The following is a 24,837-nucleotide window of genomic DNA, read 5'->3' on the forward strand; positions in this document are numbered from 1 at the left end:
AGCCATTGAGAGGGACACACTCACAATATCTGTAGGAAATACTCTCGGTAATACTCGTCCTCATTTTGAACTCAGTGAAGAAGTAGAGCTAATAGAAAGATGGAATGCGCTCTTTTTAAATGGTCTGAAGTTGTCTCTCACTCGCACTCTTTTATTGAAATAATTTCAAAGGCTTTTTCTCATAAGAATCTTTCAATCTCCTTAAGCCATCGAACAGTCTCTGTAAAGGTTAGTGTGTGTAAGTGTTGTTTCTCTTCACTTAGCGGTGTATTGATCTGTGGGTTGTTGCCACTCATGTGCAAGCTTCAGCAACCAAAGACAAAGTGTCAGAGCTACCGAAGGACGTCAGAGCTCTGAATGTCATCGTGTTTATACAGCTAATGTCAATGACGCCTCATGGGTATGCACAATTCATAATTGGTGATGAGAGGCTCTTTACAGCATTTCTATTCATCACAGTCCACAACAGAGCAAGTCTCATTAATGTATTTGTGCCATGTGATTTATTTATAATTCCAAGGAATTGAAAATGTAGAGAACACAAAATGAACAGATTCACATTATTATTGTCTCGTTTTTATTTCCGAATGATTTAATAGTCGTCTAGTAGTCTTCTACTATTATTATGTGGTAGAAGAAAAAGGTTGTAAAGAAAAAGCTATAATTGTAAAAATGAAATGGTTGCATTAAGGAAAAAGAGTTACACACTTTTGAAAAGCACAACATGGATGTGGTATTGTCATTCTGTGTCCCAGAGTAATCTTTTTTACAATTTGCCCTAATAGGTTTGTTTCTGTTGGTTGTAGTGAAGATGTGAAAAGCTTTCTTTTCTATTTTTGGCTAGTTTTGTCTTTGTGTGTAAAATGATAAAGCATATGATTTTATTTTCAGCCATTAAACTCAGAAAAAACAAAATGCTAGAGGTAAACTTTACAAGTACAAATAAAATAACCACATTTGAAGACTTATAGTTACATTTGGTTATCTTACCTTGAAGCAATAGGTTTCCTTGAGTTAAGTTCAGTCCTATTTTACGGTGTTTTGGGTCACATTTACATTTTATGACTTGCATGCATCTTGATCTCCTTTCAAACATGTTTCTGGCCTCAAAATGTGTGAGATGTGTTTTTTTGACACTTGATGACAATCGATATCTGAGTGAAAGTGTGTGAAAAGTGCCTTACTTAGTGACAGAGGAATCAAATACAGCCTTTTTTTAAACTTCGGCTTGAGATCATAATAAAAAGAGATTTAAAATAAATAATACATTTAGAGAAATTAATCTCAACAGGTAAATTGTTTCAGAGATTGGGGAACTGGACTGCAATGTGCAAATAATTGCACCTAGCCTCAGGGGGAGCAAAGAGAACATTTCTTACCGTGTGAAGGCAGCTTTAGTCACCAGGGGGAGTCTGTGGAAGCTCAGAAGGCCACTTTCAGCTGATATAAAGGATGCACATACTGTATGTGCACACAAGGGCTTAGCAAATCTTTGATAAAACTAGGGTCTGGTCACTTAATTCCTTGATGGTCAATAACATTTGCACGGAGGCTAGAATTCAATTTTAGAATTATTGTCCCAGGGATAATCCTAGCGGCAGTATTTTTGACCAACAAAAGGAAATAGAGCAAAGCCTGGGAGATATCTGTAAAAAGGGCAATTAATTACACATTTGTAAATCTTCAAAGGATAAAAAGCATCTGATTTTTATTTCAAATGACCCTAAGTTAAAAGAAGCATGGCCCTCAAAACACCAGAATCAACCACACATGTATTGCAATTGGCTTAATGTTATGTGACAAGGCTCCAATATTACAGACTGTCTATTGGACTGACAGTACAGAAACTGTTAGTGCCTGAACTAACTGTATACAGTATGTCCACATACTTTTGGACCTAGTGTGCCATAAATAAATGCAAGTCTCTTCTACTCTGAGACCAGGAGGGGAGATGTTTTGGACCCCTTTTGAGTTACTTTCTTTATTATTTGTAATGCATTCATATCTGTTTGTCTAATGGGTGTAATCTGTTATTTCATTACTGTTTTATCAATGTTTTGAACATGTACACATTAATATGTACATGTGTACCTTCTGGCCTCTAGTAGCACCTGGAAGAAGGGATACACATTCCTCCCAATGGTTTTACACTCTTCCACTGATCTCCAGGTGGCAGTAAAACGCCAAAATATGCAGCAATGCAACAGCAAAGGGAGGAAGAAGACTATGAGGTAATACAAATTGATGTGACCATTTAACAGTTTAGATATAAAATATTGTCTTTGCAAATGTACGAGAAAATTACAATTGAGAACAAGTTTAATGTCTAGCCCATGAGGATAAATCAGTGTTATTTCTGCCCTTTCTTCACACTTTTTATGTGTCTGGCAAGAAGACCAATTGGGGCTGTTTCCACCTGGAGGGTAGATACTGTATAAAGGTGCTATTAGAGCATAAAGGTGCTGTTAGAGCAATCTCCCTCCCAAAGAAAAGAGCTTTCACAATGACTATCACCTTTACAATGTCCCCCTGGAGTACTGACACATAATAACATTACAACATTATGTTATCTAACCATTTTTATGATGGGTCCCTCATAGGGATGACATATATGGTACACTTTGATGTTTAACATTATAATCATTACAGTGAAGCAGATAAGCTTGTACGACAAAAGGCATTGTTCTTTGTTCCAATGCACAATTACTTTGCCAACCTTCCCCAGATCGGCGTCACTGTCGGTGGTTACAGGAATACCAGAATGTAAATCAATACATTCTCCAAGCAACAACAGTAAACCATTTTACAGATGACGCACTTGTTTTATGAGAAGCTTTATTGACAGTTTACTCGGCCTTCAAAAAAGCTGCAGTAGGTCTTCAATCATCATCAACTCCTCTGGCTCCATCTTGCATAAATAAATGAAAACTCCTGATCTCAAGATCTTAAAACCGCTAACCTGCATGTAAATATTATATAAAAAATTATATGCGAAAAAATATCTTTCATAGTTTCACACAAGTGAATAAAAGAAGATTTCATTATGGCTTTTTTGACATTGATCAAAAAGGGAAACGTTATTTATTATCAAATATAATACAGATTTATGCAAAGTGATCTAAATCAAGGAAAAACACATATGCATTGTTCAGGAGTTACAGCCTTAAGTCTGTGTTGATCAGCATACAGTAGCACATGTGGATGCTGTTTTAAAGCATGCCATGTCTTGCTTTTCCGCCTTTATTATTGATTGCATTGTCTAAGTCACAGGTTTCTTAGCGAATAAATCCCTTTGGTGCCATCCCCCTATACCTTTAGGAAGCGTCCGAATGCCGGTGTATTTATAATAAATGAAACTCTAGATATTTTGAACAACTGGAAATGAATATATGAAGATCAACAATCAGTGGGATATCCTCTCTGAAGTTAGCTGTTAGTAGTAATTCATACATTAGAAGTAATTCACAAATCCATCACAGATTACAATTATAAAAATAATCTTTAATATAAACTACATATTCAGTGCATGATGAACAAATGTACAAATCATACAATTTAGACATTGATTGAAAAATAAGGTAAGCATGTTAAAAAATCAGTTAACATGGTCGTATCAGTTAATATCTTCTTAATTAGTGATCAGCATAAATAGGACAGTAAATAAATTATGAGCCTTTTTTCTCTGCCTCCGAACTTCCTTCGTGAGCAGGTTGTCGTCATTTCAATTCCCAACTGGACTTCTACTTGGGCCATTTGCATCTGTGAATAAAAGAGAGTTTATTTAGAATAAAGCATGGATGAATTCACAAACAATGAAACACCAGATGAACCTGGACTCTACATGAGTTTAAGAACACTTTGTTTATCAGTCCATTTGAATGTCTCCTGGGAACTCAGATTTTAATTTTTAATTTTTAATAATCTCTTATTGTTTTATAGTTTGCAGGTTGGTTGCACTCGAGATACCTACATATTTGCAAAAAAACACTTTTGTACATATCTTCCCCAGGAATACCTGCAGGAGGCTTGGTCAAAATGTCGACGCCTGCTGGCACAGATGGAGGAGTTGAGCTGACAGCATTCGATGGGTTCTGACTGCAGAGTTGGTTCAGGTCTAGGAAGACAGTCACATTGCTCCACGTCTATCTCACAGTCGGGCATCCAGGCACTGAGTGGAAGTTCTGTGCAGGAGGTAATAATGGCACATTAAAGTTATAAACAAGCAATCGCTTTTCTATCCTAATCTTAGCATGTTGATTTTGAAATAATGTGAAATAAATGTTCTTGGCCATGATGACAAGTTTTTTGCATAATGATATGTTTGAGCTTACTGCTAATATCAGCATGCTAACATGCTAACAAAGACGACATGCAGAAGCAGAAATTATGTTTGCCATATTCACCGTCTTAGTTTAACGTTTTAAAAAACAATTAATTAGAAACACAAAATACAACTGACGGGAAGATCACCGCACGCACACACACACACACACACACACACACACACACACACACACACACACACACACACACACACACACACACACACACACACACACACACACACACACACACACACACACACACACACACACACACACACACACACACACACACACACACACACACACACACACACACACACACACACACACACACACACACACACACACACACACACACCTGGTGTACTGGAAGGGTAAGGTATGCATCCGTCACTTGAACAATCCCAAATCAAGCCACTGGCACAAAGTCTTCTGGAGTCTTCTGCCTCCGGCAGCTGGCTCATCGGAGAGCAGCTGCCAATTGACCAGATGCATTAGAACAGAATAAAATGAAATCACATCAGATTCTGGTGAGAAACAAGACTACTCACCCACTGCTCCTGTGAGGTTGAGCATTACGTCGTATTATGGCGGGCTCCATGCACCTGCACTCTGTATGATTAGCTACTTTTATTAGCACAGGCTCAGCTGAAAACTTCACTGGAATAACACTAAGGACCTGAAATGCACAACACACAGAAAATATGTTATAATGTTGGAATACTTAAACCCTTGGAGAAAGGTAAACCAAACAGGTAAAAGGGACATTTATTATCTAAGGCTTTATCACTCACAGTTTTATTCACATATTCATAAGTTGTGTTCCTGCAGGTGACACCCTCATGAGCGCAGCAGCCATTGCACCTGTCAGTAGGAAAAAAGAACATCTGGTTAAAGTAATGCATGGGAAAATTCAAGTAAATTGTTGAAACGGAGGGGTCTGTGCCGTTAATTTTAAGTTTTCTCCAATATCATATTTGGTTAAATGGGGATACAGAAATAATTTAATCTTTCTAATACATACATGTACGATCCATCACTTGACATAAAGGATAGTAACTTTGCTTAGCTTAATAAAAATATTGTTTACTGGGAGGAACAGCTGGTCTGGCTCTGTCCAAAGGGAACCAAATCCTTTGAGTACCTCTGAAGCGCACTTATCAACATACTGTAGCGACCCTGATAGGAGGCTGAGGGTGTCACTCAGGCATCCCCCGTCTCTTGGCCAATCACAGAGCTGCACAGGATGCTGGTCTAGGTGCGGGCCTGTGGTTGGGGGAGCGGACGGGGGAGGGCGGGGAGGTTGTGACGTAGACACTGGTATATATAGGTGTGTGGGTGGAGAGAGGGAGTGTGTAAGGTGTAAACCCCAAGCTGTACCTGTTCCTGAATCTGTGATCCTAAGAAATAAGAGTTATTAAAGCCTAATAACTAGAAGCCTGTTTCCGACTCCATCTGTGAACGTTACATTGGTGTCAGAAGCAGGGGCGGATCTAGACAAATATTCATGGGGTGGCAAGAGGGTGGCAGAGCGTGGGCTACATCCAGATAAGTGTCATTTCATGCAGAGAGAGGTCACTTTCCTGGGCCACAAAGTGGGGGGTGAGGGCATCGTCACCCTGTCAGAGAAAGTGCAGGCGGTCGCGAGCTGGCCAAACCCTCGCAACCAGAAACAGCTGAAAAGTTTCCTGGGCCTGGCTTCGTACTTCAGAAAGTTTGTACGGGGTTTTGCGTGCACTGCTGCACCCCTGTTCCAGCTGCTGCAGAAGGACAGGGATTTCCTGCGTTTGACAGCCTGCGGCGGGCCTTGAGTGAGTCCCCGGTTCTCGCACCAGCCAACCCCCATCTGCCGTTCACCCTGGACACCGACGCCAGCGGGGTGGGGGTAGGTGGAGTGCTCTCTCAGACTACACCAGAGGGGGAGCGGGTGGTGGCATACTTCAGCCGGGCGTTCAACAAAGCAGAGCGACGTTACTGCGTCACTCACAGGGAACTTTTGGCAGTGGTGCTGTCCATCAGGCACTTTAAATACTACCTGTGTGGCCAGGCGTTCATGGTGAGGACGGATCACTCGGCAATACATTGGCTCATGACGTTCAAAGAGCCCGAAGGGCAGGTCGCCAGGTGGATAGAAGAGCTCCAAGCGTTCAACTTCAGGGTGGAGCACCGGGCGGGGGTGCGCCACACTAATGCGGATGCTCTCCCGCCGCCCGTGTGCTGCCGGCGGCTGCCACTACTGCGAGAGGAGAAAGACTCGGGAAAAAGAACTGCTGGAGGAAGGTGTTGCCTGTGTGGCCGCGAGGCCAGTGGAAGAGGTTGTCTGCCAGGAGCTCCGGACAGTGGACGGGGCAGAGTGGAAGCAACAGCAGGAGCTGGAAGACGTGCTAAAGCCTGTACTGCAGTGGGTCGAGTCGCAGCAGCGACCACCGTGGGAGGAAGTGGCTCTCTAAAGCGACCAAGGGACTGTGGTCTCAGTTTGAGGCTCTAAGCTTGTGTCAGGGTGTACTACAGCGGGCGTGGAAGGAGCCAGCAACGGGGGAGAAGAGGTGGCAAGTGGTGGTCCCGAGGGGTCTGCAAGAGGCCGTACTCAAGGCCATGCATGGAACCACAGGTTCTGGGCACTTTGGCGTCACCAAGACGCTCCGGCGCCTTCGTCAGGGCTGCTACTGGGGGCAGTGTAGGAGGGATGTCGAGGACTTCTGTCGCCGCTGTGACCCGTGTATGGCTCGGAAGGGCCCCCCTGGTCGTTCCCATGCTCCACTGCAATAGTTTCCCGTGGGGGCCCCGATGGAGAGAGCTACGTGCTCACGGCCATAGACTATTTCACAAAATGGCCAGAGGCGTATGCCCTCCCTGATCAAGAAGCAGAGACAGTCACAGATGCCTTGGTGGCCGGCATGTTCAGCCAGTTTGGAGTACCGGAGACCCTGGACAGTGACCAGGGGAGACATTTTGAGTCCCGGGTGTTTGCCTCCATGTGCACACAACTGGGCATGCACAAAACACGCACCTCCCCTTTGCGACCTCAGAGCGACGGACTTGTTGAGAGATTCCATCGCACCATGGGACAACAGCTGGCCATCCTCACGTCTCAGCATCAGCGCGACTGGGACGAGCATCTGCCCCTGGTGCTCATGGCATGTCGCTCGGCAGTACAGGAGTCCTCAGCCTGTTCTCCGGCCCTCCTCATGTTGGGGAGAGAGCTTCGCACCCCGGCTGTTTTGGCGTTTGGTCAGCCATCAGACTCCCTGGACTCGCCTCCAGGGCCCGAGTACGCCAGGAGACTTCAGGACCGCCTCGATTCCGCACACGCCTTTGCCCGCGATCAGCAGAAAAGCGCTGGGGTGAGACAGAAGCGGAACTACGACACCCAGACAAGAGCGCAGCATTTCCGGGCTGGGGAGCTGGTGTGGGTCTACAGCCCGCAACGCACAAAAGACGTAGACACTGGTATATATAGGTGTGTGGGTGGAGAGAGGGAGTGTGTAAGGTGTAAACCCCAAGCTGTACCTGTTCCTGAATCTGTGATCCTAAGAAATAAGAGTTATTAAAGCCTAATAACTAGAAGCCTGTTTCCGACTCCATCTGTGAACGTTACAATACCATAACTCCTTTGTTTAATCTGTAGAAAAAACAGTCTTGTTATACCCTCTACCTCATTGAGAGGGCTAGTGGATTTGCTGCTACCTGCTAATGAAACATCCAGCACATAAGCCCTGTAAAAATACAATATGGTGTATATTCCTTAGTTTTTTGATGGGTTAAGCAGAAAACAAAATGTACCTTATTTAATAGCTTAAGATGTACTTTAGATGTACTTATTTGCTGTGAGGTTTGTTACCTTTGGACCGATCCTGGTTTCCCCTGTTCCTAGTATTTATACAGTATGCTAAGCTAACAAGCGGCTGGTGCTATATTAATATTTATGCATTGATCTTATCATCTTACTTTCAGAAAGATAGTGAATAACAGCATTTTTCAAAATGTAATACAAATCCTTGTAAAAGTCAAATATGGACATTATTTCAAAATGTGTTAAATACAACCAAATTCATGTTGTTTGTTACATCATTAATGACTACTAAGAGGTCCTTTTCACGTCAGAGTTAGTGTTGAATGTTGGAACGCTGCAGCTCATAGCATTGGGTTTGGTGAACAATGGTAAAGTTCTACATCTGGTTTGATGTTAAACAAACCTGTGGACGGACACACATGGTGGTTTGAAGAACATTGAGGGGTCGGTGCCAAGCTCCTTCGCCACGTCGACACATGTTTCCCTTGGCATGCACTGAGTCCTCTGCCACTCTTCATCAATGGCTAAATGGGAGAGAGACACTGTTCATAACAACATAATCACGCATACACAGACATGCAGAGTACATTTAGGTTTGTATATCTGACCTTTGAGTATCTCCAGGCTGTAAGATTCGGCAGCATAGCGTGTGGAGCGGTGTGAGCCCACTGAAGGTGGAGAAGAGAGGGTCTCCGGCTGCTGCAGCCTCAGACGACACTTCCACAACTTCCAGTCAGGAAAGTCTGCGAGCATCAGCAGCTCATCCAGGCTGGAGGCGGAGCGGACCTTCCTCTCCCACTGCTTCATTACCTGCAGGGATCATGATCAGTCATACTTTATGTTTCACATTAACACTTCTTCCTTATCTGTCTCAGTTTTACTTGGGAATGAGTTTCCCTCAAAAATTTCACATTACTTAACTTAATTGAAAACAATCATTTGATAGATATGGTTCTCTAAAAGACTAATTATACACATACAAAAAACCCCACAAGAGGAACATTTTATACGTCCTTGAATAATTACATTTCCCCCTCAAATAAATAGTTATGGGCCTAAAGCCGCCTCCAGGCAATTTGGAGAGTCCCAGGGATTTCCTGTGGCATGTGAGGATTAGAGTAAATATTTTATCGACCCCTATAGACAAGTTTACGCGCCAAAACACGGGTAGCGCCATGACACTACACAAATGCACTTCATTTCCGCCGGAAGTCTTTTGCACAGCGTCTGTCGGTGTAAACCGATGTAAACAGTCAGACGGGCACTGGTGTAAACACAGCGATTTCGATGCTAACAGTGATGCTAGCTTGGGAACACGATTCTACTTCTTTGACTGGAGATGGCGTTACTCTCCCCCACCCGAATTCAGTGCAAAACTGGGAGGATAACATGACGACGTGGCCCAGCATAAAACCAAAATAAACTGCCTTATTTAGGTCATGCCCACAGGAGCCAACAGTTGTCTGTTGTTTACATAATGCACAATTTACATGATCCCTTTATGCTGTGCAATATATCATATGTGCCTGTACTGTTTGAGTGAAAATAAAGTTTGATGTAATTTAATTTCATTATTGCACTGTTATTGCATTATTGCATTTCATACGTTCCTTAGAGTGCTACAATTTCTTTTAACACAGTTCATCATTCATATTAAGCTCATACTGTACATAAATAACACTGAATTAATTAATTGTTGAGAGGAAACTAAAGAAATGGCTTCAACAAGAAAGATCACATGTTTAATCCTAACAGGTATTACAAATTAAAATATAAAAGCAGCCCACACAATTACATCACTATGAAAATATTCATATATAATATTAAAAAATACAATGCATGCAGTATTTGTTGTGTTTATCTGTATTTAATGAACAACATGGCTGGGTGCTGGTTTGTGGTCGTAGCACTCTCTATCTAACCACTCGTTCAGGTGCTTTCTCGAGTGATTGCAACCAACTACCGCACACGTAGTTCCCGAACCACTTTTCTTCATGTTGTAATTGTTATATCCTCTTTGTCTCTGCGATATCAGTGCTTTGTCGGCACAACGGAGCTAGCTAGCAAAACAAACCCAGTCCGCCAATACGGAAGTGCATTGCATCGAAGGGAGGAGTTCAGGATGTAGAGCGGAAACGGCTCAATAACTTGTGTATAGAGAACCGCAGTGACGCGTCGTAAAACCCGGAAGTAAGTTAGCATTTTTAGAACTTCCGGTTTCTTCCTCAAAAAGCAATGCATTTTTTCCATAGGGTTTTGGAAAATAGCTCGAAATAAGGTCTGTGGTTTAAGAGATAAATCACGTTTTGTTCTATGACATTAAATACATCAGCAGTGACTTTTGATTTTTGAAGAGTTTACGTGTCTGAAAAACGATGGTTGTTACCGAGTGGCTGAATGGGACTACAGAAATTGTCGAGGCCGTTGTACGTCATTACGCCGAACACGTAAACACTCCCGCTAAGTTTGTTTTCCCCTGTATTCTGCTTGAAAGCAAGTACCTGCCTATCTTTAGTATCTGTATATCTATATCTCACCATTAGAATCTGTATTTTTGAAATTGTCGTTTTTAACACCGTAGTTTTACAAATTATGGAATAATTAATTACTCGTGTTTTCCAATTTTACTCAGCAGTTCGTTTTGTTAGCTAACGTTAGCTAAAGCTAGCGCTGCTAGTTAGCCACGCAATGGTTTGTTGCTTTGCTCCGGGTTGCAGCCACAGGTCTTCGCATGAAACATGCTTGTTCTATCGTTTCCCGGCCAATGTTTTCCAAAGGAGAGTCTGGATTCGTGCCATGAGGTAAGCTGACGTTACATTTTTGTCCATGTCACGGTGAAATGTAAATGATGGGTAGTGACTGTATCGCCGTTTTAGAGATGGCGCTGCTGAAAAGACCGCAACATAAGTAAAGATAATGAATATATCCTATTAAAACCTGTGTGGCTTACAGGACTGTCTCAGAAAATTAGAATATTGTGATAAAGTTCTTTATTTTCTGTAATGCAATTAAAAAAACAAAAATGTCATACATTCTGGATTCATTACAAATCAACTGAAATATTGCAAGCCTTTTATTATTTTAATATTGCTGATTATGGCATACAGCTTAAGAAAACTCAAATATCCTATCTCTAAATATTAGAATATCATGAAAAAGTATACTAGTAGGGTGTTCAACGAATCACTTGAATCGTCTAATTAACTCGAAACACCTGCAAGGGTTTCCTGAGCCTTGAAAAACACTCAGCTTGGTTCAGTAAACTAAATCACAAGTATGGGGAAGACTGCTGATCTGACTGCTGTCCAGAGGACCGTCATTGACACCCTCCATCAGGAGGGTAAGACACAAAAAGAAATTTCTCAAAGAGCAAGCTGTTCACAGAGTGCAGTTTCAAAGCACATCCACAAAAAGTCTGTTGGAAGGGGGAAATGTGGCAGGAAACGCTGTACAACCAAGAGAGATGACCGCAGCCTTAACAGCATTGTGAAGAAGAGTCGCTTCCAGAATTTGGGGGAGCTTCAAAGACAGTGGACTGAAGCTGGAGTCCAGGTATCAAAAGTCACTGTTCACAGACGTGTCCGGGAAATGGGCTACAATAGCCGTATTCCCATGGTCAAGCCACTTCTGAACTCAAGACAACGGAAGAGGCGTCTGACTTGGGCTAAGGAAAAGAAGCACTGGACAGTTGCACAGTGGTCCAAAGTCCTCTTTTCAGACGAAAGCAAGTTTTGTATTTCATTTGGAAGTCAAGGCGCCAGAGTCTGGAGAAAGGCTGGAGAGGAGCAAAATCCAAGTTGCTTGAAATCCAGTGTGAAGTTCCCACAGTCAGCGATGGTTTGGGGAGCCATGTCAGCTGCTGGTGTTGGTCCACTGTGTTTCATCAAGCCCAGAGTAAATGCAGCTGTGTACCAAGAGATTTTAGAGCACTACATGCTTCCGTCTGCTGAAAAGCTCTATGGAGATGAGGAATTCATTTTCCAGCATGATCTGGCACCTGCCCACAGTGCCAAAACCACCAGTAACTGGTGTACTGACCATGGCATTACTGTCCTCGATTGGCCTGCAAATTCCCCTGACCTGAACCCCATAGAGAATATGTGGGGTATTGTGAAGAAGAAGCTGAAAGACACCAGACCCAACAATGCTAATGAGCTAAAGGCCGCTATTGAAGCATCCTGGGCATCCATAACACCTCAGCAATGCCACAGGCTGATTGCCTCCATGCCACGCCGCATTAATGCAGTAATCCGTGCAAAAGGATTCCCAACCAAGTACTGAGTGCATTAATGGACATTTTCAAATGTTTGATTGTGTTTTGCTGTTATAAATCTTTTTTTTTTACTTGGTCTGAGGAACTATTCTAATTTTTTGAGATAGGATTTTTGAGTTTTCTTAAGCTGTATGCCATAATCAGCAATATTAAAATAATAAAAGGCTTGCAATATTTCAGTTGATTTGTAATGAATCCAGAATGTATGACATTTTTGTTTTTTTAATTGCATTACAGAAAATAAAGAACTTTATCACAATATTCTAATTTTCTGAGACAGTCCTGTATATGATAAGTCTTATTAGTACAAGCAGCATAACGTTTCACCATGTAACTAAAGATTGTAGTCAGGGAAATCAGTTTGACATATTGAACTAATAACAAATCACCTCTGGCTGGCAGAGAACTCTCTGCTCCATAGCTTCTCTTGGACGTAAAATCACATGTACATTTTACATTTATATTCAATTTAATATTCCATCCCTCACATACCTTTGTATATATAATAACTTATATTTTGTTTTTCTTGTTATGCTGCTGCAACACAAACATTTCCCAAATTGGGATCAATACAGTAATATCTTATCTTAATTAATTAAGAAATATAACTATTATAATTAGTGTAGCAGCTGACACCTATTTTCAATATGGATTAATCTACCATTTATTTCTTTAGTTCAATTTTCATCTATAAAAATGTCAAAATAGTGAAAATGTTCACGAGACTTATCAAAGTGCAAAGTTATATCTTTAGATGTTTTGTTTTAGCCTATGTACTGTATGTCTTAATGCTCTTATATATGACGGTGTGACTTCCATGAAACTAATATTTTATATCTTTCCAACAGACGCAGCAGCAGCAGCAGCAGCAGCAGCAGCAGCAACATGATGATGATGATATTAAAGAGCAACTTGCAGGTTTTTATTTTTTACTACCTTTATGCTTAACCTTGACTGAAAATTACAATTAAAAATGTTAATGCAGGATTTGATATGTTTTACAAGACATAAGGGCAGGAATTCAGAGGAAAAGGAGCCGTTTTGAGCTCTGCTACTAAAAACTGCTTTTTTAACGTTATACGTCAAACGCGTCATATTACGTCACATGGGGGAGCAACTTTCTCGGACTCGTTCTCTGCCCAATCCGCGGTTGTGATTTAGTGAACTGGTATTTTTTCGGTAATTTTATATTGAATTTCACCACTTGTAATCATGGTGAGCTTGTGTTTGTGCAGGTTGCACAAACTCCAGCCTGTCAGGACATCGAGTCCATAGTTTCCCTCACGGGAAAAGGACCGGAGCTAGCGTTCGTTCCTGGGTGCGTTGTGCATCCACCTCCCTGCAGCACCTACTCTCACTTCACATACTCTCCACAGCTTTATCAGGAAACCGTATTACATCTCTTTCCCCCCCTTCGCTGCTCTCTCTCTCTCCCCTCCGGTACACGGCACCGTAAGACATAGTGTGGAGTTGCATTAGGTAACGCTGTGGTGGCTGTACTGCTCCAGCCATCTCCTTTGTGTTTGTTTGTTTCCTCCTGTCTGTGTTGTTTGTGTGTGCGTGGTGGCTGTCACTCCTGGCTCCCGGCTCAACCTCCACTCACCTGCTGCAATCAGCTGTGCACCCTCCCCGACTACACACCTGCTTTCCATCAAGCCATTTACAACGGCATATCAACGGAGGCTCCACAACCTTTCTCCGCCAGATCGTCAAGTATCAGCCGTATTTCGCGTCTCTCCTCCGGTATACAGCGCCGTAGTGTGGAGTTGCATTAGGTAACGCGAGATACGGCTGATACTTGCACATTACTTTCTGTTATGGATCAGTATCAACAGTTCTGCCAGTAACGTTACTATATTATCAATACTACTTTAGTTATAGCCTGATATATGATTGCTAACTTCACAATGTTGTGATGTGACGTTAGCTAACATTCTGTAGCTAACGCCGGTCACTCACCAAGACAGCTGCTCTGTTCTCCACTGGTTCTCCACACACCACAGCTCCATTTCTCTCCGATGGCCGTTATATTTTCTAATCCTTGGCTGCTCCTGGTTTCTTGGACCCATAGCAGGCTCATATTTATAATCATATGCATTCAAATATATATTTTCAACCTCTTCTGTGTCAAAACTAGCATTGTGATCCATGTTTATTCATACGTAATGGTTAGACCGACCGCTCTCCCCCATGTTACGTCACACGCGGGAGGTCACGTGCGGAGGCTTTTTTAATGCGGAAGTGAAAATGTCTTACTAAAACGACGCCAGATGTCACTGTAGTGTATATTTCTGTATATTTTTTTGAAAATCTAGTGTTTCGATCATTTTCCTACACATTTATTCACTGGTGTCTCTAACCTGCAGGTTGCTCTTTAAATGTGTGGTTTTAGGAACATCAAATACATGGAATCATGTCCTCGTGAGGACAGACAACACGACCACAATATCGTATATAAACCTCCAAGGGGGTTTGCGCTCTCTCCAGTTACACATGCTGGCACGCAAACTGATCTTATGGAGCTGCGGACGTCTCCTCTCTCTGAGAGCGACGCACGTACCAGGAGTGATGAACCTCGGGGCAGATCTGCTGTCCAGAGGTGCACCACTATATGCAGACTGGACTCTACATCCAATGGTTGTGAGTCAGCTGTGGGTGCGTTACGGCCGAGCCGCGGTAGATCTGTTCGCATCAAAAGAAAATGCTCACTGTCAGCTGTTCTTTTCAATGCGCGATTGAAATGCACCGTTAGGCATGGACGCGCTCGCGCACGTTTGGCCTCCGTTCCTTCTGTACGTGTTCCCACCCCTGGCTCTGATACCCCCAACTCTGGCCAGAGTGAGGGAACAACGCCACACACTGATCCTGATAGCTCCGCACTTGCCTGCAATGTACTGGCTGGCGGAGATATATCAGCTGCTGTGCGGGCAGCCGTGGCAGCTCCCACTATGCAGGGACATACTGTCTCAGGCGGGGGGGACGATCTTTCACCCACACCCAGAGCGCTTGGCACTATGGGCCTGGCCCGTGAGTGGTATAATCTGAATACAGTGGGGCTCCCTCAGAAGGTGATAAACACTATTCAGAGTGCAAGAGCTTCCTCCACCAGGTCCCTCTATGACTGTAAGTGGAGGGTGTTTGAGGAGTAGTTCCTTCAAAAAGGACACATCTCTTTTCAATGTCCTGTTGGGGTGATTTTATCATTTCTACAGGACCTAATTGATAAACACAGAGCTTTCTCTACGATCAAAGTGTACCTGGCTGCTATTGCTGCATGCCATGTGGGCTTTGAGGGAAAGACGGCTAGCCAACATCCTTTGGTCTGCCGTTTTGACTGCCGTGCCCTTATGGGACTTGGCAGTGGTTTTAGATGGGCTCACTCGACCTCCATTTGAACCCCTGGAAGAAGCTGACATGAAACACCTGTCAATGAAGCAGTGGCGGTGCCAGAGATTTTCTCTAGGGGGTGCTGTGGGGTAGCTTGACGTTTCATAGAGGGTGCTCAAACATTAAGGGTTTCCCATTAATGCACCAGTGTACCCGCGACTGTTACAATGAAGGCTCGGTAATCAGCTCACGGCATATAGGTGTAATCAGGGGTAAAGTGCTATTTTTACAAGTGGGGAGTGGACCTCACCTCCTCTAGGAGGGTCCTCCCGGGAGATTTCTTTTTAAATATTGAAGTTAAAAGCATCAATCTGGTGCACTTTGAGAGCAAAATGAAGAGATCTATGGATACATCTCTCGACATACATATGAAACAGAACTGTAAACAGATTTTCTATTTCTTTATAGATATTTTACAAATCACTCCCCTTTTTTTAAACAAACCGTTTGAGACCCACTGAGATAACTAGACTAAAGTTAACTATCTAAACACTGAGAGTCCTTTACTTCACCTGAGCTGAGGTTATCTGAGACTCTCAGTCTGACAGGAGGAGAGAGTTCTCCCTCCACCTTGTTGTTGAAAAAGCTCCTTATATCCGTTAGCTTGGCTAGCTAGCACCAGATGCTAACCACACCGATCTCCGGTAGATACCCACCGGTGCGCGAGCTCTCTCTCTCGCTCGCTTGCGCACGCACACAAAATGGCTCGTGCCACACACACACACACACACACACACACACACACACACACACACACACACACACACACACACACACACACACACACACACACACACACACACACACACACACACACACACACACAGAGCAGAGCTTGAATGAAACACAGAGACCCAAGTAAGCTACTTGTACTCACGAGGCCTATTATGTGCATAATCCCTCTCGCTTTCAGTTGATTTTGATTGAGTGTCCACACGTGGACGTTTAAGGACTAAAAACGATCCATTTGTCACTTTGCTGTTAGCAAATAATTTGGGGCTCCAGCTAACAGGGAGTCACTCAAGTGTCACAAAGTAATTTAGCCTATGGGTAGGTAAAAAATCTAATGGGTGCTGCCGTGCTGGCCATTGGCCTAATCATATCACCTGTGTTGGCTTTATGTTTTTGGTCAAACATTTGTTTGTTTCACATTTGCATTGATGTAATCAATAATCTTTCTGATTTAATTTAATAAAAATAATAATAATAATTTTCGAAAAAAAAAACATATATTTCTAGGGGGTGCTTAGGGGGTGCTTTGGCAATCCTGGGGGGTGCTTCAGCACCCCCTAGCTCCCCCCTGGCGCCGCCCCTGCACTGAAGACAGTGCTGTTACTGGCTCTGGCATCAGCCAAGCGAGTCAGTGACATTCATGCGCTCTCTGTACATCCTTCATGCACTCAGTTTGCCCCGGGGCAAACGAGACTGTTGCTGAAGCCCAACCCTGCCTTTATACCTAAGGTGGTTGGCTCATGTACCCCCAATGACATTGTGGCATTTCCTCCGCCGCTGTGTTCCTCTGAGGAACAGCGGCCGAATTTGCTGTATCCAGTTTGTGCTTTACGCACCTATATGGACAGGTCCAAAGAGTTTCGTTGCAATGACCAATTCTTTATATGCTGGGCTAACCCTCAGAAGGGCAAGCCCGTTACCAGCCAACGGCTCTCCCACTGGATTGTGGAAGCGATTGCTCTGGCTTATACGAGTCAGGGTTTGCAGGCACCAACGGGCCTGCGTGCTCATTCTACTCGTGGACTGGCTACATCCTGGGCTTTGTTCATGGGTGTTTCCATCCAAGACATTTGTGCAGCAGCGAGCTGGTCCTCACCGCTCACTTTTGTCCGCTTTTACAGGCTAGATGTCTCTGCTCCAAGTGTGGCCCGCGAAGTGCTGGGTCCCATGTTGAGACAGGGTTCTACCTGTTAAGTTCTGTTTGTTTTGGTGATTTTCGAGATAAGCATGTCTAGCAATACGGGAGTTTCAATATCCCATAGTGAGACATCGAACGGAGTGTTATGAATGAGAACTATAGGTTACTTATGTAACCCCAGTTCTCAGAGTAACATGTAGTGAGATGTCTCACCAGACGGCCCTTCTTGCTAAGGCGAAGCGAGAAGAGGTGCTTATTTTTGAATGATGCTGCGTCGTAGCGCAAGCTACTTATAGGGTGGGTGGATTCCCTGACGTAGACGTCAAGATCATCAGCCAATCAGGATTGGCGTAATGAGATTGATGCTTCTGTTTGCATACGCGTTGAGGCACATCCCATAGTGAGACATCTCACTTCATGTTACTCTGAGAACTGGGGTTAGGTAAGTAACCTATAGGTTTCCTGGCAGCTGTCAATCAAAGTCCAGTGGCTCCGCTCCAAAGTGTCAGAAACTTTTCACGCGCGCGCAGACGACTCCGCGAGCGAGTGAGGCTGACACTCCCACCAGCGAGCAAGAGGGCTGTCTCTGCTCGCAGGGGTTTAATCTGCGCGCAAGGGTAATTTCATGCGCGTGTAAAAGCACATTTCCCGCTCGTGAGTAGCTTGTTTTGCGCGCTAGAACATTGACCCAAATCTGACTCCATAATAGGCTTCTTTTGTTCTATCTATCAGTTTCAATTTCACACATCAGGCCCGTAGCAGCTGTCACTGCGCAGTGAACGATCAGGAGTGAGTGACTGAGAGACCTAGCTGGCAGTTGCTTAAAGATGGATAAAAAAGCTCCAAAGCGTAACGGCGTTTTTGTATAGTTTGTGTATACAGTATAATACAGCAGGGGTCGGCAACCCCTGGCACACGTGCCAGCATTGGCACGCGGCACCATAACCAGTGGCACACTAGGAATAAGTGGAATAAGTGTTCAAAATATTAAAAATTTTATTTTCAGATCCTGAACGAGACCGCCGCCAGAGCGCGTCTCCCCGTTACCTGCAGAAGGAAGCCATGCACGCAACGCAGCCCCGCTCTCTTTATCTCCAGGTGACTTTCTGCCGCTTTCCTCCGTGGCGCAGTGCCGATTGTTTCACCACAGAGGAAAGCACTTCACAAATTGCAGTACACATAAGGAGCTGCACAAATGCCGCAGTTTTTGCGTGGCTGTGTGTGTCTTTAGTTGAAATCCCAGTGGCGATCTGCTCATCTCTCATCGAAATAATATGCTACAAAGGGGCGGACTGGCCATCTGTGTGTTGAACGTTCCTGTCGGCTCCCAGACCGTAGTCGAAGAGGGCAGAAGCAACAAGCTTCAGGTTCAATAACCCACTTCAACTTAAATGTCTGGAGAGAGGCGAGCTCTTCTTGGGAGGCCGTTGCATTTATTTAGCTGTTCTTCTGTTTCACAAAATACATCACACACCTCTGTTTTTCTGCTGCCTCGTTTCACTTCCAGAAATATACACAAGTTCCCTCACTCTCGCTCTACCATCCACAAACACACATGGACAAGCCACCCCCCTCTCTCTCTTAAAAGGGACAGCGATCTCATCTCACTCTGTATGACCCTAATATCATAACATGTGTGCTCTGGAGAATCACAGAACAGACGATCGTCCTTATTATTATGCCGTTTAAACCAATTATTTAAATGTGTTTGTTAAATTCGGCATCATGTAATTTGCGCTGACAGGTCCACACACTGCTTCCCCGTAGCGAGGCTCCCCCGCCCTCCTGCTGATAGTTGACGGGCGTCAAGCTCCTCACCCCCCCCCCGTTGATAATTTTCGATCATTGGCACGCTGATAACATTTTTTTTTTTTTTAAATGGCACTTCATATCAAAAAGGTTGCCGACCCCCGGTATACAGCATTGTTGCGAGCCCTGGATTCAGAGGGAGGGGCTTGCACAGGGGACGGGATGGGGGGGCGGGGGTGTTGGCAGTGTCCGGTGCCTTGCTCAAGGGCACTACGGCAGGGCAGGAGGTGAACTGGGACCTCTCCAAGTAGAAGTCCACACTCCAAATGTAGGTCTGGTCGGGGACTTGAACCGGCGACCCTACGGCTCACAGTCCAAGCCCCTACTGACTGCCATATATTTAGTCCCTAATTTTGCTCTCAAAGTGCACCAGATTGATGCATTTAACTTCAACATTTAAAAAAAAATCTTCGCATAGGGTTTTTTACATACTTGCAAAACCCAGATCATGCATTGTAGCATTCCATAAACCCCTCTGTTTCAGCCCTGTTTCAAAAGTGCTGATTCTGTGTTTGTTACTTTAGATGAAAATAAGGAGCCACTCCCCACGCCCTCTGTGACATATTTGATTAAAAACAACACAATGGTGCCCTAGGAGGAGATTCAGGTGATAAGGTGGGCGGGGGTTACCTTGGTTGGTGATTGGCTAATGGTTACACAAGCCAAAAAAACGTTATGACATCATAAAGTGGTCAACATCTGATCAGCTCATTTTCAGACAGGTTTTTATATAAATGGATCAGGACAAAAAGTGAGCTAATCTTTTTTCCTGAAACTTTCAGAATCTCTTAAGACAGAGAGGACACATGTTTATGTATAAAAGACATGAGAAAGTGGATTTTGCTTAATAGGTGACCTTTAAGACTAGCAATGTTACTGGAGCATTAAGTTAGCATTCAGCTCAAAACAGTGCTGTGCCTGCAGCCTCACAGAGCCGCAAACGTGGCTGTAGACTCATTAGTGTGGTCAAAATATATTTAAGCTAGCAAGTGAAATTTAATTAAAAACTGGAATGGTTCAAATTAAATGCATTTGTAGCTACTTTATGTGCATTATTTTCTGCTAGCGTGCCTAACAGTGCAACCCAGTCTTCTGGCATTTCGTGTTATAGTCACGAAATTAATTTAATCTATTGATTCATGTTCACCAACACGATTTTCCCATTTTTTTCGTGTCACACATAACGATTTTAAAAGCAATGTATTTCTATTGGTAGTATATTTCGTGCCTGCACCACGTCTTTTTGTCCGGTCGGGTCTTGGAAGACCAGAAGCTGTGTGGTTGATAAAAACATTTTCTTACTCAATATCTTACCCTAAGCCTAACCCTAACTCTTTTATTTAAAATTGTATAATGTCGGAGTTTTTGTTGCCATCCACGAGGAAAATAAATGGGGCTCAGAGCCTCAGAATACTGAAATCTGTATTTAAAAAAAAAAAAAGTCCTTCTAACTTGTTATTATTTGGTGCAGGTACGAAACATATTACCAATAGAAATACATTGATTCTAAATTCGTTCTGTGTCAGAATACTGAAATCTGTATTTTTTGTTATCTATTTTTCCTTAAAATTTGTTATTATTTGCATTACTTTTTAAATCGTTTTGTGTCACACGAAAAAAATGTGAAAATCATGATGGTGAACACAAATCAATAGATTAATTTCGTGACTATAACACGAAATGCCATGAGACTGTGTTGAACAGTGATGCTGAGTTAGCATTATGTTTGCTGTAGCGTGGAGTTACTTGGAGCACTCTGCCTGATGTCACACACATTAGTCAGTGTGATTATCAACAGCTGCAGCAGCAAATGTGTCTCTGCTCCAATCTGTTTTCATCCGTCTGAACACTGCTCATTCCGAAGTCTCATGACTCTGCTACGAGAGACTTTACTTTCAAATACATATAAGGATGACATGCAGTCTTATATACAAATATATAATAAATGTGGGCCTCAGCCAACCAAACCACCATCATGCACTCTGAGAGGAGGCTGCAGTGGTGGGAGAACACCATAATGCTACATGATGCTACATGACAAAAGCAGAATGGAAGTCGAACAGTTTGGATAAAGTAAGTTGTCAAATAAAAAGATGATTACATAAGTTTATCTTAAAAGGGACAGTTCACCCCAAAGATGCTGTGAGTAGCCGGATGTTAGACATACCGGATTTACCGGCGTGTGGTGCTTAAAGCATAAAACAAATACATTAAAAGACTTCAGAGCACTGTCTCTATGTTTCTCTATCTGGACATCATAACCTAGTTACTCGAGATAATCCATAGACTTTGTTGAGGCTCTCCTGAGCGAGCTAATGTTACATCTCAGCCGAGGGTGACACCGATGTTGAATCATTGAAATTAAATGTTTTGGTCCTTTGAGCACCACAAGCCGAGTTCCATCTAGTTCAACTTGATTTGAGAGAAGGCAGACATCCCTACGGCCAATATCTCCAACACCTGGCAGTTTACACCAAAACAATGAGTAATAAATAGTGCTTCAGATGAGGTCAATATGTACTGTATCTTTGATTATTGTTCAAACTGTGCCCTTTTTATTGTTTCACTTTTGTTTTAACATTAGTATAGACTTTAAATATCCAAGACTGAATGATCTTTCTAAAGGTGATAGTTGAGAGGGTTTTATTTATTAATTTAAGCTTTATTTAGGAGAGTCTTGGCCAAGATAGGCAGCAGCATAGTTAGAGAACACACAGTCAAATCAATAACAGAGAACATATATGGTTGATCAGGAATATCAGTCAGTAGAGTTATTTGCTTCTCGGTCACTGAGGCACTTAAGAACGGTTCAGACCAGTGCCAAAAGTTTCAGTTCATGTTGCAGCAGGTTTCAAGCAAATGGAGCAGCGTAACTCAAAGCCCTTTTCCTCAGCTCAGTGTGGACACAGGGACAGTTATCCTCTGAGCAAAGCCGATGGCTTCCCATACTTTTCTGACAGATGTAAATCTGCAATTAAGGTGGAAGAGCACCAAGAATAGCCTTATAAATAAGGGAGTGCCAATGGTTTTGTATGCGTGTGGTCAGAACAAACCAAGGATACAAGCGGAAATGGTGTGTAAGGGTTTTAAAATGTGTAATGAACCTCAGTGCCCCGCTGTAGACGGTAATGAGCCTATGTAGATATAAACAACATCACTGTAGTGTTAACAGAGACGAAAATGTTAAACGAGAAACAGGAGTTTCAAGTCACACAGGGTACGTTGCACGGTGTTAAAATCAGTCTGGAGCTGATCAAGAGACTGATTTGGGGTGGACACAGAGCAATATATCACTGTATCATCAGCTTAAATTGAAAAGTTCAATTTGATATGTTTCGATTAAGACTACTAATAAAGATAATTAATAATAATGGTCCTAAAACCAATCCCTGTGGCACACAGGATGAGAGGAAAGGCTCGTTTTGAGGCGGCAAAGCCTAATCCTGATACCAGATGGTCTACAAACGTCAGAGAGGATGGTCATGGAATATTGCACGTGTCCGCAGCATGTTTTCTTTATTTCCTCTGGACAACTGTAATGATATGAGTCCTCTGATGTGTTCAGTGTGTTGCAGAGTGCAGGGTGGGGTAGGTTGGCTGGATGACTGCTTCCACTTAAATCAAAGAAACAACAACAAAAAATAGGGAGGTTTCCCCTTGCAATTTGTTCCAGAGAATAGACCAACTAATGAGAAACAGAGAGGGAAAGTGCCTGAAAGAGGGATGGCCGTAATTGAAAGAGAGGTTAAGGTTGGGGGAGATTGACTACAGAGCGATTAGGGAGAGACAATAATGAATGACGGCTATTTATGAGAATATTAGTGAAGGTGTTTAATTATACCCCAGTTGCAGATACAATTATGCCTTGCATTTGTTCTTAAAGACACATGCAAGGGCAAGTGCATGACTGCTGTCACTTAGGGTTTCAGTGGACAGACTGTGGTAAGTGCATGTGAGTGAACTGCTTTGGCAGCAACTGTTTAAGTGTAATATGTATAAGAAGTTAAAAGCAGACATTTTTGTTTTCTGGATAAAGTTGGTTAACAAAATGAAAGTTATTTTTAGTAAAGAAACGATAAGAAAAAAAAAGAGTTGTTACATCTACAAACAGCAGTGAATTCCAAGAAGCTTGTTGCGTTGCATACATATCACATACACTTGAAGACATAAGGCTTCACACAGCACTTACCCTACTTCCTCCCTCTCTGTGCATGCTGTGGCCCACGTTTATCCAGCTCAGCTCCACCAGTAGAGTAACAAAGCAGGAGATTCTGCCCAGAGTCCGTTTCATCTTCATCTTTATTCCTTGGCTCTGCTCACGGTCCCTGAGAAGCACTCGGCAGTATGGACTTGTCTCCTTTTCCTTCTGGCACAAAGCACTTAGAGCTGGCTGGATCTCTGACTCAGTTTCCCAGACCAGCTCAGTCTCTAAGACCACACACCCTCCGTCCGCTCAGTGCAGGCAACACAAACTCTTGATCTTCCAGCTGCACAGTAAAGAGTTTTTGTGTGTGTGTGTGTGTGTGTGTGTGTGTGTGTGTGTGTGTGTGTGTGTGTGTGTGTGTGTGTGTGTGTGTGTGTGTGTGTGTGTGTGTGTGTGTGTGTGTGTGTGTGTGTGTGTGTGTGTGTGTGTGTGTGTGTGTGTGTGTGTGTGTGTGTGTGTCCAAGCCAGAAACTGTGACAGCAACCCAGATGCCAACGAGCCAAATGGAGGAGGTTTAAGAGGCTTTAAAACATGCACCTCTTACTGCAGAAGCTTTGATGCACAACCTGAGGTGTCCAGTTAAATAACGTAGCCACTACAAGTCAAAAGCTGAACATTACCTCAGAAAAAGTCAAGATCTCTTGAGGACTTCCTAAAGGCACACTCTCTTATGTAAGAATGGATTGAAGGCCTGAACTATGATCCAAACTAATTCCTCTGTGTTTCTTCTCTATATTTCCTTCTGAAAAAAGACTGCTGATTTCAGTGGTTTCAATTTGTTAAACCTTTCCTGTCACTCCCCAGCTCTCCAAATACTACTGTGGTGGACCGTGTTAAAGGGCCCCGAGGTGCAAAACCACACAACTCCTTCTTCTAAGATGTGAGCTAATTCTGAAGAAGCTACGAGAAGCTAGTAGGCCCTATGTCTGTCTTGGTGTATACCTTTGTTTTTCCCACTGCTGCTGATCCTGCAGCCTCAAAGCACGCCTTTTTATTTGCTTGTGTGTTCCCGCCTGTCGTTTGTAATTGTCGATTGTCAAGTGATCAAGTCCCCTGGCCTGTTAAACCCATGTATCAGTGGCTTTTCCCCCAGAGTTGCCAAACCGCACACAGTCAAAGGGCAGTAACATGTGTTTTAAATGTGATCCAGACTTCTGTAACGTGTGAGGGGAAATC

At 43.2% G+C, this 24,837-nt stretch overlaps 1 protein-coding gene across 3 annotated transcripts; it reads right to left on the reverse strand.

The window, feature by feature from the left end:
* Positions 1–2,595: 2,595 nt before the first annotated feature.
* Positions 2,596–24,812, reverse strand: vegfd (vascular endothelial growth factor D). Of its 3 annotated transcripts, none has more exons than XM_079664883.1 (8): positions 12,781–13,112; positions 8,727–8,928; positions 8,522–8,642; positions 5,120–5,189; positions 4,877–5,004; positions 4,684–4,799; positions 4,016–4,181; positions 2,596–3,759 (listed from the first exon to the last, which is right to left on the reverse strand). In XM_079664883.1, the coding sequence occupies exons 1-8, from the start codon at positions 12,808–12,810 to the stop codon at positions 3,741–3,743; spliced, it is 852 nt and encodes a 283-aa protein (XP_079521009.1). In that variant the 5' UTR covers positions 12,811–13,112; the 3' UTR covers positions 2,596–3,740. The 3 variants fall into 3 exon arrangements, with proteins under 3 accessions (XP_079521009.1, XP_079521010.1, XP_079521008.1); XM_079664884.1 differs by lacking the exon at positions 12,781–13,112 and adding an exon at positions 9,145–9,971; XM_079664882.1 differs by lacking the exon at positions 12,781–13,112 and adding an exon at positions 23,647–24,812 and having other exon boundaries at positions 2,597–3,759.
* Between the last annotated feature and the right edge of the window lie 25 nt (positions 24,813–24,837).

The sequence above is a fragment of the Notothenia rossii genome (assembly GCF_949606895.1).
Source record: "Notothenia rossii genome assembly, chromosome: 2".
In the NCBI taxonomy this organism is placed as follows: Eukaryota; Metazoa; Chordata; class Actinopteri; order Perciformes; family Nototheniidae; genus Notothenia; species Notothenia rossii.

What these genes read in the sequence shown, in the direction of transcription:
- vegfd (XM_079664882.1), bottom strand. Translation starts at nt 23,754, where the DNA reads ATGAAGATGAAACGGACTCTGGGCAGAATCTCCTGCTTTGTTACTCTA. An exon ending in CCATGTGTGTCCGTCCACAG is followed by an intron (nt 5,190 to 8,521) that starts GTTTGTTTAACA and finishes TCCTACTGACAG; the next exon opens with GTGCAATGGCTGCTGCGCTC. An exon ending in CAACCTCACAGGAGCAGTGG is followed by an intron (nt 4,800 to 4,876) that starts GTGAGTAGTCTT and finishes GTCAATTGGCAG; the next exon opens with CTGCTCTCCGATGAGCCAGC.